The sequence below is a fragment of the Podarcis vaucheri genome, assembly GCF_965113315.1.
Source record: "Podarcis vaucheri genome assembly, chromosome: 9".
Lineage (NCBI taxonomy): Eukaryota > Metazoa > Chordata > Lepidosauria > Squamata > Lacertidae > Podarcis > Podarcis vaucheri.
This window is the reverse complement of record NC_138767.1, coordinates 29,696,526-29,709,458: the sequence shown is the minus strand read 5'-3', so window position 1 is coordinate 29,709,458 and position 12,933 is coordinate 29,696,526. Positions and strand designations below refer to the sequence as shown.

The 12,933-nt window shown below is 41.1% G+C and overlaps 1 protein-coding gene across 3 annotated transcripts in view; it reads left to right on the top strand.

Moving 5' to 3' along the window:
* The window catches only part of PRDM5 (PR/SET domain 5), a 91,700-nt gene that overhangs the window by 4,347 nt on the left and 74,420 nt on the right, over positions 1–12,933 (top strand). For all 3 annotated transcript variants that reach the window (XM_082236953.1, XM_082236952.1, XM_082236951.1), the window contains exon 3: positions 8,037–8,159. In XM_082236953.1, coding sequence (XP_082093079.1) covers positions 8,037–8,159 — 123 coding nt within the window. The remainder of the gene's footprint in view (positions 1–8,036; positions 8,160–12,933) is intronic.

Genomic DNA, 12,933 nt, shown 5'->3' with positions numbered 1-12,933 from the left:
TGCTTCGCAAGATGAAAAACATCGCAAGACGAAAAGACTTGCGGAACGAATTCTTTTCGTCTTGCGAGGCACCACTGTACTGTGTGGATGTGACCCAGGGCTAGAATTGCTAATGTTTGTTAGTCTAACTCGATGTGATGGGATACAAAACTTTTTCTTCTTTGTATCATCTTTGTATCTCTTCCTTCTGTTCCCAATCACATTTACTTGCATTCAGTGTATGAGGTCTCCACACCATGTGCCCTTCTGCTTCACCACCTATTGCCAGTGATGGGAGTTAGGCAACCCATAGGGTGCGGATGCTATACAATACACTGTGTTCAACCAGGGTGGAAAGATGCAGAGCAGCAGTGGCAGCTACAAAGGCGCTACTACTTGTGCCAAACTAAGACTGACAAAATGTAGTTGAGAGAGAGAGAGACAGACAGACAGACAGACAGACAGACAGACAGAGAAACCTAAGGAATTATAAACCTCTACAAAGGCATGAATGGTCACAACTCTTCCAATTTAAAACCAATCCAGACTACCTTTTCTTAGTTAGGGCCATATATTACGGGTCTATTCTTGAACGGATAGCATTTCTGCTGTTTTATCTAGTTTAAATGCCTGTATTTTTAAATAATGGTGGCATGGCTGCTTTTAAATTTTAAGCGTCCTCTTATAAGAAGTGATCCACTTTGGGTGTAGTTTTCCTTTAATAAATGTCATTTTAGCAGTGGTGCTTGTTTAAATATATTCATTCCCAGGGGCACCAACTATAGGGGGATCTGGGTGCCTGAGCATCCACAAAAAATTGTTGTGGTTGCTGCACAAAGCAACTTCCGAGGTCTCGTAAGGTCTCGGAGCCTGACTTCCATTGCCACTGGAAGTCAGGTTCCGAGGTTGGGGAGTGTGTGGGACATCATGACATCACACTGCAATGTGATGCCATGATGTCATGCTGCAACGTGACATCATGATGTCATGTGCACTGGGCACCCATAACCTGGGACCCAAGTTGGTTCCCCTGTTCATTATGAAGAAGGAAGATTCTTTTTGTCTAATTAAAGCGACCTAGAAGCACAATAATCTTCTAAATGCTGTAAATGGTTTAAAATTAATTTGTTTGAGAGTGTGACAGTGTTTCAGTGACACGTAGATGTTCTAACAGCAAGCCATAAAACAGGTTTTATATGGTTCTTTGACACTTTTTCTTAACTTTCCCCCTCTTTGACCTATTTTTGGAACCTTGCACAGATTCCTGCATACCACATTTTATGACTTCCTGAATGTTTGAACCCAAGCGGTTTACGTTTACAGACGCTGATCTGAATACAAGTGTTGTTGTGCATTATGAATCATGCTGCGAAGTGGCCTTGAGTTGCAAGCCTGTGGCTAGGGACACGTAAAGTAAAAAGCAGCTGTCCAGGTTTACATAGATAGCCATTCAAGAAATTAGGAAGGCAGCTTCAAGTTAGTGACTGTTTTGCTGGAGCTCATATACTGTCTATTATTAGTTGTAGCAGTATTAACCACATTGCTGCGCCCTCAAAAGAGAGTTAAGATCATTCCAGTTTATGAGGAAATATTCTTCGTAGGTTACATAGAATCTGAAAGACCCCTAATATAGTTCCCACCCAACCTTTAGTGGGGTGGATTTTTGGGGCAGGGGAGTGGATCAATTGTAAGAAAGCTGCCCACATTCAGACAGATTATTTTTACTTTTGTTATTTAAAAAATCTGGGAAATATTCGTCACCAGGCCCCCTTCCTGTAAGTACCCTTCATGAAGAAATGAGAAAGCCCTATGTTTTGTAATTGTTAGTGGGTGATAAGCAGACCTAGAGGACAAGGACGATCCGTTGGGGGGGGGGAGTTCAGCTGGAAAATAACTGACCAATTTAAATGCTAGACCTCTCAGTCAAGTCAAAAGATCATCCCACCTCTCCACTCCACCTCTTTCCAGCTGAATTCTGGGTGTTTACTCTATCAACTCGGGGATCTTCCAAACTTCCACTGGCCCTGCCACTTTCCCCTGGGAAATCCCGCTGTTTACTGCTGAATCTGAGCAAGTATCAATCAGGTTTTCTCCAGATTAACACTTGTTCCAATAAAATAAAATTATTATTATTATTATTATTATTATTATTATTATTATTATTATTATTATTATCAGCACACCCATCTGTCTGGGTTTCTCCAACCACTCTTGGTGGCTTACAGCATATATAAAAACATAGTAAAATATCAAACATTTTTTAAAAATGGGTTTTCCAGGGGAAAACAACAGGAGAAAGACAAAACTGCTCTGACACATGCCTAGAAAACAGGGGACAAGCAGAAAACTGCTCAGACCTGAAAAGCAGGAGTGTGGCTGAGCCCTGTGTTTCATTTCTCAAAAAGCCAGTCTGTGTGGGGTGGCAGGATGGGGGGGGTCATATATCTCACACTAAGGAAAAACTGAGGCAACTAAACTATTCCGAGGATTGGGCACTGCCTGATCTCCCTTGGCATTACCTGTTAATGGCGCAATGTGGTAACGTGAAAGACTCCTCAAATCACTATGATTTGCCTCGCGATTTGGGCTACACACAGAGCTTACGCAAACCCCTAGTATGCATGCCTAGCACTGTCAGGCATCAAAAGTACATACTCATTCATGTAAATAAATAAAATTCAGCTCATTGAAAAATAGGATATCAGGTAGAAGGCTAGGCTGGGATTTTTCTTCTTGACACTTTGGTAGGCAGGGAGAGTTGGATGTGCTGCAGCATTCCAGCATGCCTTTTCCCTCTTCATATTATGAAATGATACAGTGCTAGGAGGGCTGTATCAAGTGCTTTTTATAACCATTCAGTTCAGATCTTAGACTGAGCCCTTCTGAGCCTTTGTTGAGGCTGACTATAGCTCTTAGTATGCTTGGACCTTCAGAGCTCTGTTGATTTCATTAAGGCTTTGGGGATGCTCAGTGCATTTGGGATTGCGGCCCATAACCTGTGGATGTGTGGTCTTATATGACAGAGCTATTGCTTGATCTCTGATGAGACTAGTATTCTTGGAGGGCGTCTTAAGGGAGCCCTGCTGGGTGGCTTGGTGTTTTGCTTTGTAAAAACAGTTCCTAAATGAAATATTTTGTGCTCACAGAGTGACAGTATTTGTAATCAAGTGACATCATTGCACTGCCTGCAATGCTCTTGCAGCTGTCTGCTTTTGATGAAATTAGGCATCAATACACCCTCAGCTGATGGGCTTCTGAGGGTTGAAACAAATAACAGTATCCTCAATTCAATTGCCAAATTAAGAACCATGGCACGAAGAAATAGGGTATGCAAACATTTTATCTGTAAGCCACAGACCACTTGCTCTGAAGTTATCTCATTGAAGTTCCTTCACTAAAGACCACATGACTAATGCAAACCAACACTGGGCTTGGCAGAACATTTATTGGGGTTTACCTCTCTGGATAAGGCTCCTAAAATACCATTAAAAATATTTGCCATCACCTACAATATTCTGCGGAGGACTGAAGGTCCCTGAATAATAAACAGCAATTAATCTCTATGTATTCCTTTCTATTGATAGTCTATGGATAAAGTATCCAAAGCGCACCTAACGCTAAACCATGTTTTATTAAACCATAGTTTGCTTGTTCATCTGAATCGACTTAATTGGGGTTTGTTTAATACCAACAAACCACAGTTTGAAGCCATGGTTTGTTGTTGGTTTATGAACCTTGATTTGTTTTAACTATGGCCTGATGTTACATGTAAACCCAGTACTCTTAACCATGGTTTGTTTGGCCATCACACTCCAGGTGCACATCAAGTTGCAAAGTTACAAGGTAAGAGCAGCTGGAAAGCAAGCCAATCTTTATAAAAACAAACTATAGTTTGTTTGTTCAATCGACTGGGGGAAAGTCTTCATCTTTTAAATTTTCTGCCAGAATTGGAAGCAAATTGCAGGCATGGTTGTCCCTTTTGAGGGACATGGCGTTGGCAAATTTCAAAAAGATAGATGCAGCTTGCCCATGGAGGGACTGCACTCCACTAGATAGAGTCTCTGAACGGCATTGCTCTAACCCAGCAGCTTCAAGATCAATGCAAGGCTAACATTTAGCTTCTAAGAGCACCCCATACCAGGTCTCATGTGTTCTGTTTCAAAATTAAATTAGAGGAGTCACGGAATATCCCCCCACCCTTGCTGTTTATATGGGAATGCAGTTTCTTGCCTTTCTTATTTAATCACAATCCACCAAATGGCCTCCAAAATTGCAAGCAATGTGTTTACTGAGTGCTGTAGCAGAAGCCATCTGTTTGTTATCATTGCTGTGCTGACATTTTCCCCTCACTGGCTGTAAAGTATTTGACTTCAGCTCACAGCCATGCTTATGTAGTGCAACAGAATACATCCCGCTGCTTAATCCTTTTGGCCAAACGCAACATGATTTCATTTCAAACTTGAGAGAGTCATTTAGCAAGTTGCCTGAGCCACATATGCCAACATAAGCTTTCTACAATTTTTTTTGCCATTCACCAATAGCCTTCCCCAGAGTGCTGTTTGTTTGTTTTTGTTTTTTTGTTTTTGTTTTAACCAACTTGCATTATTGGCTTGCATCAAGGCCACCATTTCACATTGGTGGGTAGTATTCACTGAAGGTGTTTGAATCTACATTTCACTGCTGTATACAAACCAATGGCCCCCAGTTCCTGAAAGTTGTAATCTCTTGTCTCCCAGCTTGTGGTAAAGTGCGTTCAAAGGAGTTGTTAGTTCCCTAGTTATTGTCTTTTTCCAAACTAAACAATCTGTTGTACCTCACAGAGTTACAGTTTCCAGAGTGGTTTTCCAGAGTGGTTTCAGAACTGGTCCTCTTTCCAGGGAACTAACTCTGGGTCTCCTAACAACTATCAGTGAGTGCCCTTAACAAATTACAGTTTCCAGAATTCATTGTGGGGAAACCATAACTGTTTAAAGTGGTATAATGGTGCTTGAAATGTAAAGTGTGGATGTGACTTCTGTCTGTTTAATGGGAATCAACAGACAAAATAGCAAAACTCCCTTTAGCTAAGAATAGAAATAATGTTCACATCAACTCCAAATGGCTAGAAATCATGACTGATTTTGGTGTTTTTTCCCATCACTGTATAAGTGATTAAAGGCTTCAATCCTATACCCATTTACCTTGGAGTAAGCCCAATTGCACAAAACTCACATAGTTACGTTTTCTAAATTCCACTGAGGGCAATATACTTTTAAACAATCTAACTGTGTACATGATTGCAGCCATAGTATTGTCCAAAAGGAAAGCTCCAATTTTCCTGAATGCATTACTTGTCTGCTTATTTTAATGTACAGTTTTGTGTACAGCAGTGGTCCATTCAGGCTTTCAACCCTTTCATGTTGAAAACACAGCATAAACTTGTGCTATTGTGGAAATGTCAGGCTGTTTGAAACACGATAGCTTTAATTTCATCCATATTCATGCAAGAATTAACACTGGCCTTGCTTGTCTGTCCCAAACAAAGTCAAATACATATAAATATAACTTTTTGGAGCAGATTTTGTTTTTTCAGAGGCACATACAAATCCTGTTATCTTCAAAAACAACTTATATTCACATCTCTGTCTCTTTGGGGAACAAAATCTCTCCTTGGAAAAAGAGTAGTAAATTGGAGAGACTTTTATATTGTTTTGCAGAACCTCGGGAGCAGTTAAATAAAGAAAATAAGAACAGTGTTGAGAATACTCTCATGTGGTTTTTGCTAAGCTTTGTCATAATAAGGCTACCTGTGTCTGTCAGTGAGGAAGTAGGATGTCCCTTCCCGAGGGTAACTAAGACAAAAAACTTATATGCTGCAGTGGGTTTTGTGTCAGACTAGGACCTGAGGTTAAAATCCTCATCCAGCAATGAAACTTACTGGATGACCCTGGGACTGTCACACTCTTAGTCCGACAAACCTCTCAGGATTGTTGTGAGAATAATATTGTGGAAGAGGTAGATAACCATACATATTAGAAAACAAGACCATCAATGGCTACTAGTCATGATGGCTTACATGAACCAATGGTTTTTAATGTATTACTTCCAGAAGCTGTGGGTACCCAGGTGATGTAGAAAATGAAGCCACATATTACCAGGATGTTAAACTACTATATCACCTTAAGATTCAACCTGTTGCTTTATGGGGATGGAGAATGTGACCTCCATTGTGTTGCTAGCATGAATAGGCCAGACCACTCATGTTAGCAATTAAGTGCATAAGAATTTTGGGTGATAGGTTGAATCCTACCCTTGAAATCTGGAACCAGTGCTTTTCCTAACAGTTTCTCATTCCTTTTGTAAGAGAGCCACCTAACCTTTTGAAAAGTGTGGTTTCAACAGAATAATATTTTCTCCCCAGATTTTTCCTGTTTCTGTCCGAAGTGAGTACACAATGCTAAAGAAGTATATTTTAATATCACTCAGGAACAATGGTCAGTTACAGTCCCTTTTGGCACAATGGTGAACAGTTTGCTAGTTTGTTCTGTTATTTTCCAGGTCCAAGGTCTTAGAGGCTCAAGTTAAAAGATGGAAAAGGAAAATATATATGAAGTATTGAATAGACTGCTTTGGTTAATATTATTAAAGCACGACCTTCCCTCTTCAGAGACCCTGGAAGAGGGTCCATTACTGTTTCATAATATGAAAACATTTTCTTATAGGAATTGGGAAAATGCTGCAACCACATGTGATGAGGAGCAGTACAAATGTGGGTTTTGAAAGGCAAATGAGGAAGAATGGCTGGAGTTGAAAGTGCTAAGGAGAGCACAGATGTGTTTACCTTTTCCCAACCTATAGATGTATCTGGGCAGATTGCCAGGGGCTTTAGCATATCTTAAATAATTTTGTCCAGAAAATTTCTCTGGGTAGCCCATTGCAATTATTATCTCCAGTGCATCCATTATTTTTTGAAGGTCTTTTAATAACATTTTTTAAAAAAATATTTGAATATTGTTGATCATAATTTTTAGTATTTTCTCTGCTGTTTGACAGTGGTTGGTTGGATTTTAATCTTTTCAATGCAGTTGTAGCTCTTCTGTTGTGTAAAATGAGATGTGCCTGGCCTTGTTTTACTGGTTCAGGTTTTGATATTGGTTTAGGTTTTGATATTGGTATGAATTTGTATTATTCTTCTACTTCAGAGTTGTTCTTATTTAGCTTATTGTCACATAGCTTTTATTATGAGGTGACAAATATAAATAAATAAATAAGCAGTGAGAGTCACTAGTTTATATATTTTTATTGGACTCGGAAGCTCAGCTAAAGAAGACCTTTATTAAAGTAGACCAGAGATGGGGAACCAGAGGCCCCCTAGATGTTATGGGAAGCCAGCTCCCATCAGTTGCAACCAGCATAATGCCAGCCCAGAAGAGTTCATTCCATAATACTGTACTGGTACTAAAACAGCCCACCTCCACCTCACTAGAAACTGACAATAATCAGACTTGTGCCTATGGGAATTTTAGTCTGACACCAGGGGGTGGTCAGGTTTCCCTATGCCTGCTGTAGACCAAGATAAAATGGGAGCAGGTATGGGTTTGGAAGTGGGATTTGGAAACTATCTAGTTTTGTTCTTTTGACAAAACCAGAAGTGTGGGAAGCAAGCCCTTCCAAAGGTAAATTATAGCACAGGTTTTCACCTGTGTTTTTTCCCTCGTGTGGACTGTATAAGATGCTTGAATTCTATAGTTAACCTTTTGTCCTGTCTGAATTAGTGAAGGTTGTTGGTTATCCAGTGGGGCTATATGACATAGGATGGAGCTTATTAATGAATATGAGCCCTGAGAAAAGAAGGCTGTCAATTTGAAGAGAGTTAGCAAAAGAGAAGGGCCAGTTGGTGACGGAGGTACATGGGCCAAGGATGTGAGACATGGTAAATTCCTGGGAAGGTGACAGATTTGCTTCTTCTGCCAGGCAGAGTAAGATAGGCTAGGAGGGTGAACCCTGGTGATTTACAGTAGAATATTTTAATTGTTCCGCAAAGTTTTAGTTTTGCTTAACGGTTCTTGCCATTGCAGGTGCGTGGGAACAAAGGTGAGGTGCTTTATGTGCTGGATGCCAGCAGTCCAAGGCATTCCAACTGGCTCCGCTTTGTACATGAAGCACCATCCCAGGAACAGAAGAACCTGGCTGCTATCCAGGTAAATTTGGTAACTGCTTATTATCCTTAATCTCCGTAAAGGATTGCTCATTTGTTTATTTATTCGCCTGTGCCAGCCTGGAAACACTGTATGAAAAATTTCAAAATTCACAGGGAGATACCTGTGCACTTTCTTTATTGTCAGTCAACAAACCATTGAAACATTTTGTAGCACTTGACAATCACACTTGGTAAAATTTATAAACATGCACATGAATACAGCTGAAAAACATAGACTTAAAATACTAGACAATATTGATAGATATATTTATTGGGAACAACTAAAACATCCCCAAAATAGTGAGTGTGTTTTGTGTTCTCGAGAACTCTTCTCTAGGCAGGATTTTAAACAAAATCTGAGGAGTAGGGTGAGAAGGAGAGAAAACGCTGGTCAGGGTGTTGGAGGCCAAAAGACTGTGGTTTGTATCCGTGTTAAAACTGAGTTCAAGAGGTGGTAGACAGACTTAATTTGGTTAGTCTCTGCTGTATGCAAAACAGATGCTAAGTTGCACCAAAGGACTGCTGGGATAAAGAAACAATAGTAGCAATTCCTCCATTTTTTGAAAGTGCGTAATTTCTCAGGCAGCTGCTCAGAAGCTTTCTGCCAAAGACAAGTGAAAGCGATAGGTAGCAATTAAGTCCACGTCCCAATAAAATCCATTCTTCCATGAATTTGTCCCCTTCACAATTACCCCAAATTAGTAGTTCGTCTTTAGTTAATTTTTATCCCAACTAATAAAGGTAAAGGACCCCTGACAGTTAAGTTCAGTCACGAACGACTCTGGGGTTGTGGTGTTCATCTCACTTTACAGGCTGAGGGAGCCAACGTTTGTCTGCAGACAGTTTTTCTGGGTCATGTGGCTAGCATGACTAAGCCACTTCTGGCAAAACCAGAGCAGCACATGGAAACACCGTTTACCTTCCCGCCGGAGTGGTACCTATTTATCTACTTGCATTTTCATGTACTTTCGAACTGCTAGGTTGACAGGAGCTGGGACCACGCAATGGGCGCTCACCCCGTCGCGGGGATTCGAACCGCCGACCTTCTGATCGGCAAGCCCTAGGCTCAGTGGTTTAGACCACAGAGCCACCCACGTCCAACTAATATTCCCTCCCAGAATATTCCCAGAATAGCTTGGGTTGTATCTAATACTGCTGTTCCACTTGTACAACAGAACTACTTTGCTCATGCATTTGCTTTAGCTTTGACTTGATTCTGCCTTTAGATTGAAGTCTATGAAATTAGAGTAAAAGCTAGGCAAGAATAATTTTACAAATATCCCAAAATCATGTCTTATAGATATAAGCAGTGTTTTTTTCTGGGAGTGTGCAGGGGTACGCACACCCCTAAACATTTTGTGAATCTTTGTACTTTTGTCCATTTACTGTATTTATTCTTCCCGATTTCAACTATAAAATGGTGGTTTTCTTGAGTCAAAATGAGAGTACCTCTAATCATTTTTTAAAGAAAAAAAGCACTGGATATAAGAAATTAAAAATAGTGGCTAATCATACATCCACATTCAAGCAGATTAGCTTTGTATGCTGTGCCTGAGCTATGGAAATTCTAAAGAACTGTAAAAACTAATTAGAATCTGAAGACAGTTGTGTGAGTATGCTTTGTTAAGTGGATAAGAATGCTAAGAGTTGTAAGGAGTGTCAACTATTCCCTGCCCCTGCCCCGTCCTCAGATGCATGATATACATTTTGACGCCTCCCCCAGTGGAAGGAAATGGTTAATCAAAGTTTTTGGAATACTGCCAGATTGAATGAGGACTTGTAAGGCCATGTATGACATATAGCTATGAAGTCATTGGCCTTTTGTTGAAAGTTGTAATCAGTGTGACAGCAACAATAAACCTCCAGTCTTTTCTCCTGTCATTCAACTGATCAATGAACATATAAAATTCACAATGCCTCTCAAAGCTAAATGTGTTTTCTGCTTGCTTTCCTGTACCTTAATCCCATTTTGAGTAACCTGGTTGAATAAAAAGGCCTGCATTTGCTCCTGTGTTTGCCAATTACATTTTTATACTTTTTTTTAACAATGGTGTCTGCTGGTGACTACTGTATGGCGAAGGCCCCTTAGCTGTTAATGTCAAAACTCTTTATAAACAGGATCACAGCCAACGCTTTCTATTCAAGCACTCTGTTCATTAGCCACCAGACATTCTGGTGGTCTGGACAAGCTCAGCAAACTGGAATAATGAAATGGCAAAGGTTAATGGGAAAAGAGGTATTTACTGTGATGCAGTAGAGTGGTTTAAAGTCATACTTAACAAATGTAATAATGGAAGATTAGTATTTGAGAATCAGTCAACACTGTAATAAATATGGCACAACTGGTCTGCCTCTCAGCCTAAAAGGCAGGCGGGAATTTGGAAGAGGAGGTAAGCCACAAAGAAATCCAAGACAAATGCATAATAATAATAATAATAATAATAATAATAATAATAATTTTTATTATTATTTCTTATTTATACCCCGCCCATCTGGCTGGGCTTCCCCAGCCGCTCTGGGCGGCTTCCAAAAGAATATTAAAATACTATAATACATCAAACATTAAAAGCTTCCCGAAACAGGGCTGCCTTCAGATGTCTTCTAAAAGCCTGGTAGTTGTTGTTCTCTTTGACATCTGATGGGAGGGTGTTCCACAGGGAAGGCGCCACTACCAAGAAGGCCCTCTGCCTGGTTCCCTGTAACTTGACTTCTCGCAGTGAGGGAACTGCCAGAAGGCCCTCGGAGCTGGACCTCAGTGTCCGGGTAGAACGATGGGGGTGGAGACGCTCCTTCATCTTATTATAAGAAAACAAGGAGAGTCTTGCTGGCTCAAACCAAAGCCCTATCTGGTCCAGGATTCTGTTCTCACATTGGCCAAACACATGACTATGGCAAGCCCATAAGTGGGACATGAGCATAATAGTCCTCTTCTGCTTATGATCCTACTTGTGATTTTATATATTAACCTACTGCAATAGTTACTCATCATAAGGCAGGTTTGAGGTTTTCTGTTCATTTCTTGTGCTGCCCATAAGCAATTATATTAACAAAAGGTAATGCCCAAATACATAGTGTTTGACTTTTAAAGAAAGCAGGGCAACCTTCTTGTTTTAGGGGACCCATGACAGACTGCACTCCCTATATCAGTGGTCGTCCTATATCACCACCATCATTCAAATATACAGACCACATCAAAGAAGACTAAAACAAACAAGCGCAGGTTCCAAAAACGAAGTTTAGCAAACTCCAAAAATGATAAAACCACCCATCTAAATCTAAAAAGCAAAACAATTTCATCGGCTGTAAAATTTGAATCGAAATAAACCTTCAGTGGGCACCTAAACATCATTGTGCCAGACATCTGTCTGATTTTGAGTGGCTAGTCCAAGAACTGCAGCTACAGGAGTAAAAGCCCAATTTATAGTACAGGCACAGCACACCCATCTCCTGGGCAGAGATACAGTAGGAGAGATGGTCCCATAGATACCCTGGTTCCAAGTTGTTTGTTGACATGGCAGTCCTGGCAGCAGTAGTGTTGGACACATTGCTCTGAGCCACCATTTAAATTTCTAATAATGTAGGGTCATTATGGGAAATTAAAATGGTAGCTGAGCCCATGTATTTGAGCATAAACCTTCAGCAGTAGTCTTAGAATCTTGGTATGGGGTGAACGAAGGCTAAAACCGACACCCGGGGCGGGGCAAACCACCGGCTGTGCATGTGTTGTGCCACTACGTACGGTGCATGCATGGTGTCATGCATAGGTAGGGCACATGTGTGGCGTCACTACGTACAGTGCATGACACCGCACATGTGTTATACATAGTGGTTTGTTGCTGGCGACACCCCAGTGCCGTATGGATGGTGCTGTGATCTTCTGCTCATGGCTGCAGCGGCAGCAGTAGGATACATTGCCATCTGTATGGCGCTTGGGCGGTGCCAGCGGCAAACCGCTATGTACAGCGCAGGTGCGGCGTTGCTACGAACAGCGCATGCATGTGACACAGCACATGTGTTGTATATAGTGGTTTGCTGCTGGCACTGCTCGAACGCTGTATAGACAGTGGCTGGATCCTCTGCTCGAATGCGGCGGTAGCGGGGCGAGAACCCCACAGGGTGCCTTCTTGTCACCCCTCCAGACATGGCACTTGGGGTGAACCGCCCCCCGCCCCCCCTTGCGACAACACTGTCTTTGTAATCTTGGTAATCTTAGAAATGACTCTCTCTCAAACTTTTATCAACTCATGTCCCCCTTCTGGATTTTTGCTGCCTTCGGCCCTTCCCTCCATGCCCTGCTTCTAACAGCAGAGGTATGGATTTCATACAAAATTTGTAACTGAAGCAGTGCTTGGTTTTATAAATGAAGTCATAGTCTTAGGAGCCTTGGTTTGGTCTGAGTGTGGTTTGGTGTTACCATACACTCTACCCTGCTTCATTAACCATGGTTTGCTTGAGCTCCCAACCGCAAATGCTCAACAAACTGCAAAAGTTTTGACTCAAGAGCAGCTGGAAAACAAGTCCAGAAACTAGCCATGGTTTGTTCGATTGTCTATGGGACAACTTGTGGTTAACTAACGATTTGTTAAAACAAATCATGACTTAGCCTTTGTGTATCAGGGGCTTTGTGTGCCTGGACATATGTTTCCCTGAAACAAGAAAAAGTAAGAGCCAAATCTTTTTACATTAGGAGGGAGGGGGGAATGTCTTATAACTTGATTTATTTTAAGTTTTTATTGTGGTAAATTAAAATTCCCTGGAACATGCAACAGTGCTAT